The 20,063-nt window shown below is 40.6% G+C and overlaps 2 protein-coding genes across 2 annotated transcripts; one reads left to right on the top strand and one right to left on the bottom strand.

Annotated features, from left to right (window-relative positions):
- Positions 1-3,502: 3,502 nt before the first annotated feature.
- Positions 3,503-10,587, bottom strand: LOC310869892 (proteasome activator complex subunit 3-like). Its single transcript, XM_083780865.1, has 10 exons — positions 10,418-10,587; positions 9,493-9,525; positions 9,157-9,219; positions 8,579-8,683; positions 6,429-6,483; positions 5,711-5,829; positions 5,323-5,391; positions 4,638-4,760; positions 4,000-4,086; positions 3,503-3,642 (listed from the first exon to the last, which is right to left on the bottom strand). The coding sequence occupies exons 1-10, from the start codon at positions 10,457-10,459 to the stop codon at positions 3,562-3,564; spliced, it is 777 nt and encodes a 258-aa protein (XP_083636991.1). The 5' UTR covers positions 10,460-10,587; the 3' UTR covers positions 3,503-3,561.
- A 1,383-nt stretch (positions 10,588-11,970) lies between these two features.
- On the top strand, positions 11,971-18,007 carry LOC310869999 (apoptosis regulator BAX-like). The gene is made up of 6 exons (XM_083781002.1): positions 11,971-12,154; positions 12,289-12,319; positions 12,937-13,098; positions 14,077-14,218; positions 14,512-14,616; positions 17,380-18,007. Exons 1-6 carry the CDS (start codon positions 12,127-12,129, stop codon positions 17,518-17,520), a joined length of 609 nt encoding a protein of 202 aa, XP_083637128.1. The 5' UTR covers positions 11,971-12,126; the 3' UTR covers positions 17,521-18,007.
- Positions 18,008-20,063: the final 2,056 nt, after the last annotated feature.

Raw genomic sequence — 20,063 nt, 5'->3', positions numbered from 1 at the left:
GGAGAACTGGCCGATTTCAGGTTCAACATTCGTTACCGACCAGGCAAGGCCAACATTGATGCAGACACGCTCTCACGCTGTCCTCTTGACATTAACAAATATGTCGCCGAGTGTACCCAAGAGATGTCGGACGAAGTTGTTCGTGCCATGTGGGAGGGGAGTCAAGCTGCACAAAGAAAGGATATTGCCTGGGTAGCAGCACTGAATCTTGACAAGGAAAGCAAAGAACAGGATGGTGGTGAATGTCTGCCAACAATCACCCAACAGGAGCTGGAAAAGGCTCAGAGGGAAGATCCAGCCATTGGTGAGCTGATGAGATTGAAGGAGAGCAACCAGTTGATAACAGATGAAGTCAGGCGAGGAGTCAGTGGTGCCACCAAGAGACTGATGCATGAATGGGGAAAGTTACATCTCCAGAAGGGTCTGCTCTATCGAAAGACAAGTCAGAGACATCAAGTTGTTCTCCCACTGAAATATAGACAGTTTGCCCTGAAGCAGCTTCACGACAATATGGGCCATGTGGGAACAGAGCGTGTCCTTGATCTGGCCAGGAACAGATTTTACTGGCCCTTCATGAAGAGGGACATAGAAGAATATGTCACCAAACTCTGCCCCTGCATAAAACAAAAGAAGCCCGTTGCCCAGGTCAGAGCACCCATGGGGAGCATCACCTCCAATTCCCCATTAGAGTTAGTCTCGATTGACTACTTACACCTGGAAGCGAGCAGGGGCGGATATGAATATATTCTGGTTGTCATAGACCATTTCACCAGGTTCGCGCAGGCGTATCCTACAAAAAACAAATCTGGGAAGACAGCAGCCGAGAAAATATTCAATGACTTCATCCCAAAATATGGTTACCCCTCCAAACTCCACCATGACCAAGGGCGTGAATTTGAGAATAATCTCTTCAAGAGCCTGCAGCAGCTGACAGGAATGGGTCATTCCAGGACATCGCCCTATCACCCCCAGTCCAACCCTGCAGAGCGATTTAACAGAACACTACTGCAGATGCTAAGAACATTGGAGGAAAAGGAGAAAGACCGATGGAAGGAACACCTACCTCAAATTGTGCATGCATATAACTGTACCAAACATGAGGCTACAGGTTTCTCACCGTTTTATCTCCTCTATGGGCGCCACCCCCGTCTGCCCATTGACCTGCTCTTCGGGTTGGGGTTAGAAGATGGAACAAACTCACCTCGGGGTTACGCAGAAAAGTGGGCTGAGAGAATGGCTGAAGCATACAAGCTTGCATCCGACAACAGCAAACAATCCAGTGCCCGAGGTAAGCAGTATTATGACCGGCATGTCAGGGGGGTGGGTCTGCAACCTGGTGACCGGGTATTAGTCCGGAACCTGAACGAGAGAGGTGGACCAGGAAAACTACGGTCGTACTGGGAGAAGACCGTCTACAAAGTGGTGGAGCAAGTGAAGGACTGTCCTGTGTATCGGGTATGTCCAGAATCAGGTGGAAATCAGAACTCTACACTTACCCGTACTCTGCATCGTAACCTACTACACTTAGTTAATGACCTACCAGTAGACCTGCCGCCACCTGCCGCCAAAGAAATCCCTAGGAAGAAAAAGTCAAGGAATAGAAGTGCACGGCCAGGGATGGAGTCAGAGATGGCATGTGACAGTGACACAGAGTCTGATGAAAATGACCAGCCTAGGACCTACTACTGGCTGAGAGTACCAACCAGAAGAGATCAAAGAAATGTTGAAACAACACTCACCTGCAACTCTCCAAGGGATCCTGTGCCTCAAAGGACACAGAGTATGTCTGCACCCGGAGAAGAGGGAGATATTAACATCGAACCTGAGGAAGAGTACTTACCTGTCGCACCTACCATGTTAGAGACGGAGAGTGGGCCAGAACAGACAATACCTGTTAGAGAACAGAGACAGGAAGAGTACTTACCTGTCGCACCTACCATGTTAGAGACGGGGTGTGAGCCAGAACAGACAATACCTTTTAGAGAACAGAGACAAGTGCTTAGTCCTCCAACAGACAACTCAGGAAATGAGTCAGTTAGGCGATCCACCAGAGATAGGAAGTGTACAAAGTTGCTTACTTACGAATCTTTGGGTCAGCCGTCTTACCATGACCACAGTGCAGTAAATTCAGCAGAAGCCTATGTAGGACAGTTTATGCCAGTTCAGGGGCCGCAGTCTTGTCTCATCCCCTTTCATACACCCTACCAGATACCGGCATACAATTCTCCCCCACCCTTTACTTTCTACCACACTGCACCTTATACTACACTATTGTCTTACATACCCACAGCTGCATATTAACGAGAAGCTTTACACACATACACTTATGGGTACTAGTGACAACCGTTCTCTTAAAATATATTGGTTTGAGAAGTAAGATTTGGTATTAGGTTGTAAGGAGACTTTTCTTTTTGTTGGGGAGTGTGTGACACACACTAAAAGTATGTATCACATTTTGTGTTTATTTTGTATTGAATACCAGTAGGAGGACTAGTAGTAGTAGGAGGACTACCACTAGGGGCAGTGTGGGGCAGTACGTGCTTTGATGGACTGTGGACTTTATCTTGTTGGTGGCTGCCTGCCTTCCTCATTCCAATGATAGCAGCTACAACTGAATGCAGCACGTTTTATTTGTCTCATCTGTCTTCCACTTTTAGGTATGTGTTTAAGTGCACAAGCATTTAGATTGACATGGAACAACATGTGAACATGTTTAGTTAATGGACAAACGTTTTTGAGAATGTATGATTGCAGTATGGTTTGCCTAAATAATATAATAATACAAGTTTCACACTTGTCTTGAACACTGTAAGTTTGTGTGGTAACAGTTACAGTTACTGTGTGTTTTCAAATGGGTAAATCTGTGTTTACTCCACAGAACAAAATGTATTAATTATTGTACCATTGTTTTCATGTAATGCTAATTTGGATATAAACAGTAGCAGCACTCTAGTATTTCTAGCCACAGTGAATGCCATATAAGAAAATGTGTATGAATGTAGTTGTCCATCTACAGTAAAGTCATGATTATTTGTTATTGATTATATTATTAATGAAAAGATTGAGCATCTGAAGTGAAGTTATTCACTATAATACAGACTGATAGACTGTATACTGATTGTTAATAAATGATTCCAATGATAGCAGCTACAACTGAATGCAGCACGTTTTATTTGTCTCATCTGTCTTCCACTTTTAGGAGACATAAATACTGTAGCACTGCCCCGTGCCCGGGAGGTGTTACAGAAACATTCTAGGTTGGAGAAGAAATAGAAAACTCAGCTGTACGACTCTCTTGTGAGTCTTTAGAACAGAGTTGACGTGTGGTACATCTTGCTGGCTTTGACCACCTTTGTTAAGGATGCGCTTTATAAGGATACTTATGACTGAGTGACGGTTTGTCTAGAACTGAATTTGGATATGGTCCGATTTGGATTGTCACAGCTGTAATACAGTAGTGCATTGAGTGTATATACTGCTCACGAAAACTGCTGAAAAAATACATTTAAGTGATCCCTTAATTCTAAATTTAATCCAAGACACCTGTCTACTAACAGTGTTTTAGTAAAGAGCTTCCGAGTTGCAGCTTCGTGGTTTCTTAATCTTCTCGATGTTCTTCAGAATCATGTCGTGAAGAGTCACCTGAAAATGAGGAAAGTGGCATTTATTAACACTGTCCAAGATACAATTTAGTACTTTAGTATTAAGTGCCATACAGGACTTTTGTAAACTAGCAGCCTCGTTCCAAGCCTTTTCTCATCTCCAAATTCATTAATGGACGCAGAATGTAAACAGATTTGTAAAGCCTCAACATCATTTCCTTGGGCGGTACTTTCGGAAAATTCCAGTACTTTCGTTTACACACTCAACCAGCTAGGTCTTGACCAGCACGTCAGCTAGAGACATACTGGCAACAAAACCAAACACATTTCAGCTAACATCTTAGCTCAATCCAGTTGAACCGTGTGATAGATGTCAAGCTAATGAGTCAACACTCACATATTGGTTCCTGAGCTCCGAGACGATGATCTTCAGACTGATGTACTCCTTCTCATCAATCTCTGTTACGGTCATCCTGTAGTCCTCCTGAGAGACAGGGAGAAAGATGGATAACGTAACATCTGAAAGCGTATCATGTCTTGTCTATTCTGGGGCTGACAATTTAAATATGCTCACAACGCCATGCATTCACTTAAGTCAGGGGTTCTCAACGTTTTTGACCGGGGACCCCCGGAAATGCTTTGGCAATGTCTCGGGACCCACCCACCCGCCCCCCCGACCCCCAATATAAATTGACTGCTACAATAACCTTAATAATAGACACAATACACCATAAATAAATACTGAAACCAGATATAATCATTAGGGAAGGTGTATGCATGTACTATATGTAAACTCTTCATTTCCTTTTTCCAGCCATTCAGTTGCAAAAAATAAAAAATAAAAATGAAAGAAATCTCTGAACCAATTGGGACTCTAAACAAATTTCACGGTTCCATTAGGGTTTACTTTGGGTCCATCATTTTGGACCTGTGAAGAGCTGCTCGTGTCTAGCACATGCACACAGAGAAACCCATCACAAGTGGGTGCATTGCTATCTTGATGACCAGCTGGACTCACACACACAGACAACTCACCACATGAGGGTATTTGGCTATCTTGGAGACCAGCTTGGCTCTGGTGATGTAGTATCTGGAGATCTGATCGAGATAAGACGCTGCATCTCCTTCAACCTGCCTCAGCTCTGCTACCGTCTCCTCCTACACACCCACGCAAACATAGAAAGTGATCATTTTCAACTACATATTTTGGCTCATGATCTTGGCAGATCATCTGCCAACAACTTAGTTATTAGTTAAATGTCACAAAATACGTTTTTTACTTTAGTTTTTCTAAGAGACTTCCGCACAGCACACTTCTCCCTTTCAAGCAGATGCATGGGTGATAACATGTAGAAGACAACAGACCCGCACACTGCCACTTGGTGGTTCAAGAGAAAGGTTTTTTAGAAGTAAATTTATAAATACACACTTTCTCTTGAACCAGCAAGAGGCAGTATGCTGGTCTGTTGTCTTCTACATGTTATCACCCATGCATCTGCTTGAAAGGGAGAAGTGTGCTGTGCGGAAGCCTATGGCTTGCAAATGCTGCACCCTAGTGTCAACCATGGAGACTAGACAGCATACATTAGTCATTCCCTACGCAACACCCAAAAGGACATTTTAAACAATACCTGGTCTACTGGCTTGTAAGTGCTGCTGTTCTGTGTTGACTTTTATTAGTCAACACAGAATGTGTATTAATGTATGAACAAATACTGACCTGTATGGAGACTCCAAAGTTGTTCCCATCTTCAATTCTGGGAATGAGAAGCAAGACCCACATCTTCACCTGGAAGACACAGAGATGAGGATTATATCACAATGTAGACTACCACAAACAATGTGAAAGGAATATATAAGCAGGTGTTGTAAGCCTTTCAGTAGCTGAAGTTATCTATATTTGTTTTTATCATTACCACTCTTATTTTAATTTTATTTTCAAATATCTTATTATTTGGAAGCACTGATATATGCAACATATTTCTTTGGGGTGGATTTGTGGGGTTATGTGATACTGACTGACCGTTTCTTTGTTTGTATCCATGTATACAATTGGACATGAAGTCGCGTAATGTGCGTGTTTGTGTGTGTGTGTCTCCAGGACTCACTGTGTTACATTTCTCGATGAGTGTTCTGATCTCTGGTTTGACTCTTTCTATCAGGGCCACCAGCTGTGCATTGCTTTTCATCATCCCCTCTGGCAGCATCACCACCACTTTGTTTCCACCTGGAACCCCAAAGACAACCACCACAGTAATGATTCTGTTCACACTTCAGATATTCCATGGAAAAACAGATCCTAAAAATCATACAATCATAAACAAACGCTGTTAAACTGGACTCTTGTCAATATAAAAAAATAAACAATTCCTAAGAGTGAAATTCATGATGGGTGTACAGTAGGCTACTCTAGCACTGCAGAAATGAATAGGTCACCCATATCAGTGTAACACGAGCACTGCCACCAGTACGATATACCTGTATGCAAAAACTGAATTTAATGTATTTACTGGCGTACTCTGTTTGCATTTGCTTATGTGTTTTCGGCATGAAATTAATGGAAATGGGGTATGGAAGCAACTGATAAAGATGATCGACAACTTTTTGACTTGAAAATGAGATGGTAGTCTACATCTCAATGGGTTATTCCCAATAAAATAATTTCAGACATATATCATGCCCAGGTAGCTGAAGATGTATGCATCCCAGGATTCTACCAAAGTTGAATATGACAATATAAAAAAGGACATTATTATTAGTTGCATAGGTCTAGGTGACCAACAGATTAAACAACTTTGCTGTGAATTCTCCAGATTTTTCAATTACCTTGGCAATTTTCATCACCCAGCCCATCTTCCAGTTTCCGCTTTTTGGCATTCTGCTGTGGAGATCAGATACAAGGCAAGCCAAGTTAAATGTGTTGCCATTAGAAAGAGGTGATCGGGAAAGTACAGTACAGTGCATATTTCAATAGGACAGACCTATCGACTAACCAAATGGAATAAAACTTTCAGGGCACAGAGAACCCAGATATACCAAATTGTATTTTTAAGGTCATATCTCTCCAGCAGTGCTGCTGCAGAGGAAACAATCAGCCTCCACTTCCCGATAACACGGCAGGGACTCTGTGAACCGTGCTGTTTATACTTCATTATTCTCTAAAACCCGGTGGCAACATACCACTGTCAAGAGATATGAGTGTCTTTAGCAATGCATTAATGTGAAAGTTGAGTTGAGGTTATTCAACAGCATGAGTTGTTGTTACAGTCCAAACCAGACCACAGACGGGGTTGTTTTTCATCTCCACAGAGCCAGGGGGGAATGGAACTCAGGAATCTAACTAATGAGCGACATCATGGTAGGAAAAAGAAAAAAGACAAATCTATTTTTTGGCCAGAGACCTGCTGTTATTAGTGCTACCTACTGTAGAAGACTGGTTCCCACTTCCCAACTAGTGGGCCGGGGCCCACTGGTGGGCCATGAGGGTATTGCAAGTGGCTTTTTCAAATAATTGGCAAAACACTATGATATGAATTAATGATAATATAACATTAATAAAACAATAATAATGTAAACTAAAACTATAGACACAGACTATAGTATATAGACTCACCAACATCAATCTGATCTATTATACAATCGATAATAGATAATTTGATAAAATAATATTATTAATAGATCCCTATTTTAGGTGAACATTTTCTAAACATTTCAAAAGATAGTTAATATATCAAATATACAAGCTCATGACAACGTGTTCTATTTTATAGCTCTCTATTTTTCAGTATAAAAGGATAACATGAGGGCTTAAGTGGCAAACAATTTGTTGCCACTATGTGTGTGTGTGTGTGTGTGTGTATATATATATATATTAGAGATGCTCCGATAATCGGCCACCGATCGGAGATTGGCTGATATTCACTCTGATCGGTGATTCACCCATTATGTGATCGGCACTTTACCCTGTCTAGAGAAACCGATCTTTTAAGTGGTATAAATGTCAATCAGATATATAGTGTAATAGCATTTAGCATTTTTGTGCCAGGCCTAAACATTCTTCCCGTGTGTGGGTTTTGACATAATTATAATAATTTTGGAAATATTCAAATTAGCCTCTTACGCACAAGATCGGTATCGGCCGATCATGAGAAAAACAATCGGTGATCGGCCCCAAAAAACCTGTTTCGGGTCTACCAACATCATACCCCTCACTCAGGCGACCCAGCTGGGGTGATCAAGTCTCGACTTATGTCCCAGTAGCTACCCTCAATCAGTCCCACTAGGGCAAAACGAGGACCACACAATCCGTTGGAACTACACCAGAACTACTCTGCCAGGGCTGGGAGGTACACTTCTGGCGCATGGAAGGACTAGTCTCTATGGGTTGTCTCCTGTCCGGGCCTTTCCTACGTCTCACCCAGGTCCACTCCTGCTCTCACCAGGCCCAGGACCTGTGCGTTGCACCAGAGTCCCAGCACCAGACACTTCATTCAGCACCAGACACTTCATTCAGGAGTGGTGGGCAATGGTTCCGCAGGGCAATGGTGCTGCAGCTCCGCTTGCTGCTTACATGGCCCTCCTATAGGCCTCACCGAGGGTTGTTGGGCTTCCTCCTCACGGAGGACACAGGCAGGGGCACTAACCCATACTCACCCGGGTGCCGTCTACATTCCGGCTGTCACCTGTCTCTCCGGTGGTCACCAGACTATACTAGTCTATTCCTATGAGTCACTATAAATAGAAGAACTATAACTAAAAAAAATCATGCGTGGATGCACCTGGGACGTATCCTCAGTGATGTATCCTGAGGTCAACGGGGTTTCGGGTCTACCAACATCATACCCCTCACTCAGTCGACCCAGTATGTATGTATATATACTGGCTTCTCAATTTTTGATTAATCAAAAAGATTGTTGATAGAATAATCGCTAATAAAATAATAGTAGTTGCAGCCTTAATACAGAGTACAGACTCACCAAGTCCAAGACGTCATGACTGTTAGTGAAGAGGATGGGCTCTGGGACTTTAAAGTTGAGCTCTGCATGGATCTCCTTCAGGTCAGTCACATTCAGAATGGGTTCCTGAAGGGAGGAAAGATCATCATGGTGTTTTTAAAAACTGGGAAGCATTCTCAGTTCTCATTATCAGCTATTTACAAATCAGATTTTATATCTTGTATCTAGGTCACTCGTTCTCATGTTTAGTTTCTTAGGTTTGATTTCTTGACCACAAATGTTGATGTAACTTAGACAGATGCCTGCTTCATTGTTTACTTGGTGTCCTATAGTTGTAAATTTGCACAAGCAAAAATGTCTGATGATATTATACTTGATCAATTCAATTCCCAAAATGGAAATTCCCCATTTATTACAAGCATAATAAAACAAATCCACCCATGATAATATGGGTGGATGCCCTGTGTTTGAAAAAGAAAAGCACAAGTGCCTGATCAGGATAGTGCCAGGTCAGGATAGGTAGGTACGCCACTCATTAAAGTGTTTTACAGCAACATTGTCTGACATCACGTGAAAGCTAAAATGACCACTATCCTTACCTTCAGGAAGCTATCCAACTCCAGAAGCTTCTGAGGAAAGAAACTCGCCACCAGGTGCTCAGCCTAGTAAACATCAATTGATCAAATGATGAGTCGTGATAAACGTTACAGGATAACTTTAATGACAGCAAAGGTCTAGTTTCCCAGTAAGTTATACTGTACATTAGATTAACAATACAAAAAGCAACATTGTTATATTGAATTCATCAAACATATTCTTGGTGTAATGTCTTTCAACGTTGTAAGGGAAAAATGAAGTCCAAGTCTGTTATTCAGAAGTATATTTGTATTCACCTTACTGCAGGTCCATAAATGTCATATCTCAGAGACACTTACCTCACTGGTAATCTGGGCCCTAAATGCATCCACCTGTCAAGAGATAATACAAAACAATGTCATTAGAGTTATTTATTCAAATGCCAGTACGGCCCACAACTCTCACTCTGCCAATTAGCTATAATCCCACAATCAGCTTCCGTGTTGCTTGTGTACAGACACAGGAGGCACAGTTGCTACCTGGTACTGTATCATTAACTTTGCTGTAGAAAAAGGCATTAGGATGTTTAATAATAACCTAAAATACATCAAACTTAAAAATCTAACAGCCACTGAAGCACCTATTAGGAAATAAATTGTACAATGGGGAAATAAATACGTCCATTGTCCAAACAAGCATGACAGTTTATTATCATTTTCGTCAAGCAAACAGAACAGAACAGGTAGCTGCTTCTATAGCTGGAATATATTCACCTGTGCAGTGTGCACTCACTGCAATACAGCATCTTAAAACATATATACCTATAGTGATACTAACTTTCTAAATGAAAATAATACTATAAAACCAAACGGCAACACAATGAATATTATAAACAATGAATAGCTGCAGGCACTGTAGTAATAGAGACTAAACAGAAAATCTATCCAAAGAAACATGATAATGACACTTTCTCCAAGTTATACACAGTAAAAACATGCTTTTATTTTATCCATCTGTACCTCGATGGACACACATGGACACTCAAGCGTGAAGTGAACACTGGGTTTAGAGTTCCTGCAGTACTGTGAGTGACTGTCACAATCAATGTATTTACTTTAATAATCATGAGTCTAGATGTCAAACTAGCTTGCCTGTCGGGAATTATAGTTAATACAATGTATAAAAAAGAGGCAAATGGGTGATAGATGGGGGAGCCTGGGAGCCACACACATGAGGCCGTGGCTTCTCTCATCATCATTACATAAAGGCTGGAAACAGACTTACCTTTGTTTTGAGTCCACTGTCTACCTTCAAAAGTTTTGACATGGTCTGGGGTTGAGTCGGGAAAAACAAGCAGGTGATAAAATGTATTATTCGTATTTAAAAAATAGGCACAACTGTTGCTAAAGTCACACACGCACGGTGAAAAAACTCGCTAGCGACCGCTTCCCAAATCAATTTGTGACGTCGAAATGAAGCGACAGCTGCGGAAAAGCCCCACGTGGACTGGGTGCGCTTGTTTCGTATATTATTTTGTCACCCCCGGGCGGAGGGTTCGTTTGGTTCATAGGGTTCTGTCCTTAGAGTTATGGGTTCGGTTCGCTCGGTTCGTGCCATTACAATAACGGTTCGTTCCCCTTGGTGTATGGATGGAATTGGAAACCACGGAGAACCTATAGCAGCACATTGATGATCGATCTAATCCAGTGGTGATTCTGGACATAGATTCTGGATCTCAAACATTTGGTCAGGACCCCCAAAATAATATATTTCTGAAATTTGTTTTTGTGCGAGGGAGCCATATTCAAGAATTGTGTTCAATGGTACGAATATATATATATATATATATATATATATATATATATATATATACACACTATATAATATAAATATAGGCCTATATAATTCCAATTTCTAAATGTTATTAGCCTATTTTTCCTCTAACCCATTCTCTGGTTATGTATTTATTACAATTTAAGTTGAATATAATTAATATACAATGTCATATTCTTAAACGCGAATGTAGAAATATATTTTTGTTTGTTTGTTTGTTCTTTGTTTGTACATTGAAGGAAAGATAGAGGAAACACAACAACACAAGTCAATGTTTCTAGACGGAAGTATTTACAGTAACATGAGCTGTGTTGCCATGTTTCCTTGATATAAGCGACTTTGGGCATGTCTTTCTCCAAAGTAGCTTGTAAATATTGCTAGGCCTAGTTGCAATTTATTGATTGATTGATTGATTGATTGAAGTATGTATTAACAGTTTTCAGAATTACAGTAGGCCTACATTTCAAGCACAACTCAATACAAAAACGGTTGACTGTGAGTGGATGATACCATAAAAGCATTACACTTGTTTTTTCATCTTTTCATGTGATAATATTGATTGATTGATTGATTGATTGATTGATTGATTGATTGATTGATTGACAATTGGATTAACAGTTTGTAGAATTCGTACATTCCAAAGAAAGTACAGTTCAATGCAAAATGAAAAATCTGCTATAAAGAGGATAACACCAGAAAAAGCACTGAGACTTTACATCAGGGTTCTCCATTTTCAATTCATCAGAACGTTTAAAGACATAGAGACATAGAGAAAATGTAGATCAGCTATTTTCAAATAGGATTTGTACTGTAGCCTAAGCCTATAGTTAGCTCTGGTCCATAGCTCTAATCATAGACAGTAAAGGCTCTAATCTAATTTAATGCTTTGTATTTGCGTTGCATATACTGTAGTGTTTGGGCTTGTTTTCATAGACCTGGTTGCTTGTTTCTCTCGCAGAAAACTGGCAACACTGTCCCCCCGCCTAAGTTCCGTACATACCTCAGCTCACCGCGGCGTGGACACAAACTACACTTCCTATGAAAACAGTGATTTGATTACGGTATGCCAAATTAATCCACTATCATATTCGATAAATAATTTAATTTACAACGACGAGAACTTCACAAGAACGTCGAGAAAGGGAGAAAGTTTTGTCACGATGGCGTGTGAAGGAAATGGGAGTTCAGGTAGGACTCGACTTTTTCAGAACTCACTAACCTTTTCAATGGAATTTTGTTCAAGATTTTCAGCTCACAGACCGCAAAAGTAATAGTTTAATGTAGTTTTAGTTCAACAGTTGTGTTCTGCTTATTCCCCACAGATGAAAGGATAGGAGAAGCCCTCATTAAAGAGTAAGTAAAGTAAAATTAAGACATAAAAACAAAGGGTTTCACTTCCATGTTATCTGCAAAGCAGGTCAGATTGAAACTGAAACCACTAGAATAAAAAAACCTACAGAGCATTTTGGGTCATTTAGAACCACTTAACTTAAACTTAGTTATGATTATATTTAGTATACAATCAATGATTTTTTATAATATACACAATATAATTAATTATTAACAAAGTGCTATTATTCAGTGTGCCTGTGGGTGGGGCTCCTGCAGCAATAACTTATGATGAGTTCATCCAAAACACATTCTGGTTTCTTGTTTCGGCTTGATTTTAACCTATATTGACCTATTGTCAGTTATTTTCTCTCAAACACCAGAGGCTAACGTTTGATAATGTTTCAGAGAAAGGAATGTAGAAAAGAAAGAAAGGAAAAAAAGTATATATATAGTTTATTATTGTTATTATTTAATATCATTATAACAAAACATTATGTATTTTTATTCATCCATCCATTTGTGGGTTTGTCCTCTAGTCTAGTAGTTCACTAATCTTATTTTATAGCACCACCACTCAAGGTCCATCCTGTGTCTTTCCGCCATGCCTACGTCCTATTCCCTCACGTTCCCGCCGGCAGGGTGATAGAGGAGCAGCTGAAGGAAGTTCCCTCAGAGGATGTCCCGCCATTCACGCCGGGGTCCGGGCTGCAGACGGAGCAGGAAAAGATGATGGTCATACAACTCGGCATCATGGTACGAGTCGTGGGCGACTCCATGAAGGACCATAAGCCCTTCCAAGAGTGAGTTTAATATGCTTCACTGTGTCTAACACTCTTGTTTATGTACAGTATATGTGCTAATGCAGTGGTTCTCAAAGTGTGGTCCGGGGACCCCTGGGGTTTCCGAGGGGTCCTCAGCTAAATTAGCATCTCTTTAACATTTCCAAGAAACTTGGGAGAAAAAAAACTAATTTTAACACAAATCCTTTTTATGGAAACCTGGCACAACATATTATTAAATGCCTTTCCTAGGCCAAATCCATATTCATTTGGGATTCACTTTTTGCCATTGTCAAAAAGTTTGAGAACCGTTGTGTGCATGTCTGTCTAGCATGGCTCTGTCTATCCCACTGTCACCTCCACCCAATTCATTCTTGTAAACAACCTACTAATTTCGAATTAATTTCTAATATAATATGACTTCACCCAAATCCAGCTCAAGTGGAGATAGGAGGGTTTTCTACGTCATTTTCCGTCATTGATAAGAACAGCTGACAATGGATCTCCAAGCTCACTCAATGCACATCACACCACGTGAAACAATGGCATGCTTCATGACACTGCTTCATAATATATGCCTACAATAATAAGCATATTTTAGAAATGTAATTGTTTTCACATTAGCGTCGGTGCTAAGTTTCATAAACAGCTACACTGCATAGTTACTTTTAACAGACTATGGGGAAAAAAATCCCTGCCTGTCTGTTTATCTTCTGCTTCGTGACTTGAGTCTGATTGTAGTAGCAGCCCTGTGGCACACAGGGGAGAGGGAGTGGAGTTAAGTGCTTTCACAGACCGCTCGAGGAGGCAATGGAGTTGAGAGGTTCTTTCCAAAGAGTTTTTTGATACTTTTCATAGGTTCAATATTTTTGAAACGACACATAAAGGGTGTTTAATAGCATTGACATTGTATATGGACTACTATTTAACTATCAGAAGTTGTCCCTTTAATTTGTGCCCTATAATTTAACTTTAAGTTTGCATCATTGTGTCTCTCAGTGCTATAGATGGGATGGCAAGGAGCCCTGGTCCAGTGTCCGAAAAGTTCAAGAAGCTGGTCATCATGGTGACGAACGGTGGGAAGATCACCTGGGAGGTGATCGCTGTGCTGTTCTATGTAGCGGGAAGACTGTGCGTCAAGGTGAGGAGGACACACAACCAAAACATGGATATATACCAGGATTATGGTCTTTCTAGAAAGTCATAACCATTATGTCTACTTATATTGTCCAATAATAATAATGCATTTTATTTATGAAGCGCTTTACATTCTTACGAAAAAGTGCTACAGAGATTAAAAGCACGGCCAAAAAATAAAATTATATTGTCCAGTGTCTTGATGAAGGAAACACAGTACTACTCTGTGACTTAATTCTGTCTGTCTGTCTGTCTGTCTGTCTGTCTGTCTGTCTGTCTGTCTGTCTGTCTTTTTAGATGGTTGAGGCCCATTTTCCTCAGTGTGTGTTGGACATCCTGAGGTGTACCCTGAACTACTTTAGAGAGACTCTCCTGAGCTGGGTCACAGGACATGGAGGATGGGTATGTTATTAAAAATAAAAACCTCTCGTTACATTTTTGTCATTCCCAGAGGAGGCCGGCCTATAATAAGTCCATGTAGGTAACAGACTGACTGACTTTGCATTGTTAACAGATTCTGTACATAGGACGTCTGAGAACGTCATAAGGACCCCGAAATATTAGTACTATTGACGTGTGAGGACGTCCTAGCGACGTCCCAGCGACGCGGGGCGAGATAAGAATATTCAGAATTTTTCCTTTTTTTTTTTTTGGCATTTCGCTTTTCGCTTGCCGTATGCTAACGCTCAGTGCAACTATTAGCTTGTCATTGACTCCCATGTTAGCGCGGCGGAAAGAATGACTCGTATCTCCTAATCCAAGGCGCTCTCCGCGGTGATGAATGGATCGATATGCTGGCGCTTCATTTCTGCTCCTCATCTGTCTCTCCCGCAAAATATGAACGTTTTTTGGAGCGTAAAACAATATATTAAGATGATCGGGGATGTGAGGTCCCTTTGTAAAGTCAACTTTTTTTAGGCAAGTGTTTCCTGTTTCATGGCTTTCAAAGTAAAAGCGATCAGACAACTCTGGCACTCTATAGCCTTTATTTTGAAGGCACTTCCTGTACTAAATGTGTTAAACATGCATGCACAGCTCTAGGTTTATTACTGTACACATATTTATGCAATTGTCGAAGTCAATAGTTTTTTCCTTCTGCGTTGTCCCTGTGTCACGTTACGTATCGGCGTGAGAAATGGATTGGGTGAAACACACCGATGCACTGTAGCAAAAGTAGGAACTCACCGTACTCACATTTCCACTTTGTTTTTACTGGCACACACCAAGAAATGAACGTTTCATTAGAGCACATGCCGGACTGTATCTAATGCATCTAATTATTAAAGCTGCAATCCGGGATTTATTTGAATGAATAAAACAATATTAATATAATATAACAATTTAACAATTAAATATAACTAGCACAGCTGTTGTTGGAGGTGGTCTTTCTAGTTAAACACATTTAACCTTAGCCAAAAATAAATAAACGCCTTCTAAAACACAACCTAGGTTTTCTGGAAAAATCTCAAAAAAATCTTGTTGCTATATACAATAGCAACATAAAATGACACAGATGCTTTCCTGCTTTTAAAGGTTACAAGGTATAACAACGTATAGGCTTTTGAGGTCTTAATAATTGGTAGATTTTGAACATCAGGTAAGAAACCTAGTGGTTGACTTTGTCATATTTATTTGAAGCTAGACGGATGCAAGTACAATTTATAATTTGCAGACGCTCTTAACACTCCGATTGACCGGGGTTATTTTATCCATTAAATCATAGTGCCCAAGCGATTTATTGCAGCGGAGCACTTTTACCGACGGCCCGGATGTTATCCCGGATGTGGATGTAGCAGCTAAATGTAGCCAAAACACTCTAGAGCCAATCGACAATAATGGGAGGTAAATCTACCGCGACTAGCGACTGGACTGCGGTGGGCCTTCTAACACAGGATGATTTAGATCGCGAGTTATTAACATTTTAAGATTTTAGTTCTCGTCTGCGAAACGGGGGGAACATTTTTGATGACGTCCCACTGTTGCGCAACTGTGGAGCGATGCGATCGATTTTCATATCAATAAACTTCGTCTTTTGGATAAAACTTCGTCCTGGATGTTACTAATAGAAAGGACGGTACAAGCAAGAACAAATACATCGCATACAATGCATCAAATACATAGAAATAGTCATCAAGGATCATAAGCAACTTAAGAACCTAACATCCGTCCAACAGTAGAATATCTGTACAATGAAACTGCGTATACTATACACTATAGAGTTCTATGTCTACAATTTACATTATGCTATCTAAATTACATAAGTTTAGCCTTTCCCTGTAAGGTCGTCAAAGCTAGTGCAAGTACTACGTCAAGGGCTGGATTTTGAAGGTCCGTTTTACAATGGGGTAATACATAAATTGCCCTCGCTCTGCGCACAATCGTATTATGAAAGGCATATCGGCCCGTGTTGAACGCACACACATATGGCATACGGCGTTCCTGAATATTTTAGCATTGTGGGAGTGTCCATATGTTAATTATTTTCGCTTTGCGCAATTTGCTATTAAGCCCTTTGACCTAAAAACACTCAGCGCATAACGATTAGACGTGGGTCTGACCACCTCATAAATGCAAAAAGCACTGTTTGATTTTACAATTCAAGGCCGTTTTGCGCAATCCACGGGGTGTCGAAAGCGCTTCTTAACATGCCCAAAATTGCAATATGACATTCTACACGCCCCCAGCTCTAAAAACTGTAATATGATATGTAATATTATTGGAACTGGATAATCGACCTGTAAGAGTCTGGTAAAACAACATTGTGTCTAGGTGGAAATATTTACCATAAGCACCACCACTCGAAAGAGTCCAGACCCCTACATTATATCAGATACCTGTTCTGCTAGTACTGTATGTGAGTTTATTACACCAGCAAAATTGCAAACAAACAAAGACCGGTATGTGGCTTTGCACTGTATGTTTGGTTTTATTGAGAGCATGCTACTCATGCTGATTGTTGTATTGATTTGGATTGTCGAACTCATTTGTTTTACTTTAGTGAGGCATACATTAGGAAGGATAGAGATTGACAGAGCGTATGCGTAAGGGAGGATCGTTTCTGTCTCTCCTTCTTTCTCTGGCCCTCAATCTCATCTATTTTCTGTCCTCCTCTACCTCCACATCTCACTCTCTCTTGTCTTTTGCCTCTCTCTCTTCCTCTGTCAGATCAACAGTTTTTCAGAGCTGGCTCGTGTGCCGATGCGTAGCATGTCATCAGTGAGCCCTCACTCAAGTATGGTTGCTGGTCTGATTGCTGGTCTGATCCTGGGCAGCATCATCACCTGGAAGCTGACCAGAAACGGCTGATACTACTACCTCCCCTCTCTTTCTCAGTCTCTCGTTTCCTTCTCTCTCTCCTTCACGTGTTCTCTGTAATTCCCTCCTTCCGGTTGCACACCATTAGAGAGGCAAACAAGTTCAGCTAAACATCACTTTTTCTCTTTTGTACTGTAAATAATTTCTTCTAGAACTGGGGTTTTCAAAGTCTGAGACACTGCCCCGTCCAAACTAACGGTTGGTCATTTTGTGACCATGCAATCATAGTTATCATACTTTGAATGTATTTTTGACAAAGCAAATGTCCTAAGCAAGTCATACTGTTGGATCTTTTTTGTAGGCTATAAGATTTGTTTCTGATAGTTACTCCTAGCCTGAGAAATAAACAAAACAAACTTGACACATTCCCAAAGTCCCATGTTTGGTATGTGGCATGTCACAAACCGGGGACCTTATTATTTATTTTAGATGGAAACTTTGCAGTTGCTCTTTCAGAACTGTCTAGTAGATCCCCCCCCCCCCCCCCCCCCTTTATACCGTAATTTCCGGACTATAAGCCGCGGCTTTTTACCCATGATTTGAACCCTGCGGCTTATACAACGGTGCAGCTTATCTATGGATTTTTACAGCTAACGCAGAACCATCTCAGGCTCTGAGCTAACGTAGCTGCGGCTTATAGCCCGGTGCGGCTTATAGTCCGGTGCGGCTTGTATATGGGATTTTCCCTAAATTTGGCTGGTGCGGCTTATATTCAGGTGCGGCTTATAGTCCGGAAATTACGGTAATTATTGACTGAGGTATTATTTATTTTTGGGGAAAGTAGTGTCTATTATTGGTATCAAACTGTTCTGTGAATCATCGGCCCTAACTATGGGAGGCCATCTGTTCCTTTCAGGCAGCCTCATGCCTCTGCTCTGTTCCTCACCTGCAATGATCTCACTCTTCACACTTTGAAAACCTCTGATTCTAGAAATGTCACTTAAAGGAATGAAGGAATTACGAAAGCATAGGGCATTTTACTCATCATGTTTAGAGGACCCAAGAAGGGATTTCATAATGTCCACTGATAGAGCTCAACAGTGAGTTTCCATAAGTGAAAAGTGTGTTCATATTCCAAATAGAGGATATGATTATTAGCCATAAGGTGGACTTACCACGAGCTATAAGATTGTGAAACAATGGTATGGTGAAACAAGTGTGCTCCTGTACAAGCCTTGTTTTAACCACTTCCCCAATCTGGGAACCCTCTAGAGAGATTAGCACTTCTACGAGCTCTCAATCGGTACCTCAAGACCTTAAACGCTGACGGCCAAGTCGCTCATACGTTCCATACGTCCGAACGACTGGTTCACGTCGATAGACCTGAAAGAGGCCTATTTTCACATTCCCATTTACCCACCTCACAGGAAATTCCTGAGGTTTGGTTTCAAGGGGAGAGTGTACGAGTACACTGTCCTCCCCTTTGGGATGTCCCTGAGCCCCAGGAGGCCAACATTTGCCAGAAATAGGTGATCTGCAAGGCGCAAGCTCACAACTGGTCGCATTGCGATGTGTTTAGAGCTTTTTGAATGGATGTTTTCAGTGAGGAGAGTTGGTGTGGAGGGAAATACTAGCAGTATAGAGTCGGTGGTCAAGAAAGACAGGTTTTATTCACAGTGTCATGGAGTAATGCTGCACTATATAAAATGGAGGGAAGCCATTTTATAATACCAATGCAATCATTAAAGATGCAGACCTTTTGTAGGCTTTTAAGTTAAACATGCAACAGTGGCTGGTCACTGTTGAGCTCTACTATCATTATTGTTGTTTTATTTCTAATGTAAAACTGCATTTTGGACTTTATTTTATGTTAATGTTATTACAAACCAAATGTATATGGTTATGTGGCGTCGGCTATATTTGTAATTGAGCAGGGGGGAAAAAAAGGATGTTTACTATATTTTCATATATGAAGTTTCACAATAAACATGAAAATGAAAAAAAGTCAAATGTCAACAAAATATATTTTGTTATACTGTAACTATCATTCTCTCATATACACTACCCCCCATTAAAAATGGATATTGCAATTTTCCTCTCAAGATAAGGATTTGTGGCCACATTTTGAACATTTCCTGATTGAATACCCCATACGCATTAATTATGGTTAGATTAAATGTTTTTTCATGGAATGTTCAAGGCATCAATGATGCAAAAAAACGTTGTGGATGCCTGGACATCTTTAAGGAGAAAGCTGTAGATGTTGCACTATTGCAGGAAACACATTTACTAAATGACGATATCTGTAAATTAAACAATGCTGATTTTAAGATAGCAGCTTTCTCTGCAGCCCAAAATAGAACAAAAGGAGTAATTATTCTGTTTCGGTCAAATCTTAAAATTAGCATTATTAAAAAGGGAAAGGACCAAGAGGGAAGAATTGCCTATGTGAAAACTGTTATTAATGGACAAAAAATTGCATTTATTTCAGTGTACGCGCCCAATACCTATAACAACTTATTTTTCGTATCGTTGTGTTCGATTATTAACGAAATGAACAAATTTAAAATCATATTGGGGGCTGACTTTAATAC

The sequence above is a fragment of the Protomyctophum parallelum genome, assembly GCF_964188405.1.
Source record: "Protomyctophum parallelum genome assembly, chromosome: 13".
NCBI lineage: Eukaryota > Metazoa > Chordata > Actinopteri > Myctophiformes > Myctophidae > Protomyctophum > Protomyctophum parallelum.
This window is presented reverse-complemented; position numbering and strand designations above follow the sequence as displayed.

Excerpts from the sequence above, each read along its gene's own strand:
- LOC310869892 (XM_083780865.1), bottom strand. The coding sequence starts at position 10,459 with ATGTCAAAACTTTTGAAGGTAGACAGTGGACTCAAAACAAAG. Across the intron at positions 6,484-8,578 it reads GTCATGACGTCTTGGACTTG|CAGAATGCCAAAAAGCGGAA; the intron begins GTGAGTCTGTAC and ends TGATCTCCACAG. Across the intron at positions 5,392-5,710 it reads TCATCGAGAAATGTAACACA|GTGAAGATGTGGGTCTTGCT; the intron begins GTGAGTCCTGGA and ends TGTGTCTTCCAG.
- LOC310869999 (XM_083781002.1), top strand. The coding sequence starts at position 12,127 with ATGGCGTGTGAAGGAAATGGGAGTTCAG. Across the intron at positions 12,320-12,936 it reads GGAGAAGCCCTCATTAAAGA|GGTGATAGAGGAGCAGCTGA; the intron begins GTAAGTAAAGTA and ends TCCCGCCGGCAG. Across the intron at positions 13,099-14,076 it reads GACCATAAGCCCTTCCAAGA|TGCTATAGATGGGATGGCAA; the intron begins GTGAGTTTAATA and ends TGTGTCTCTCAG.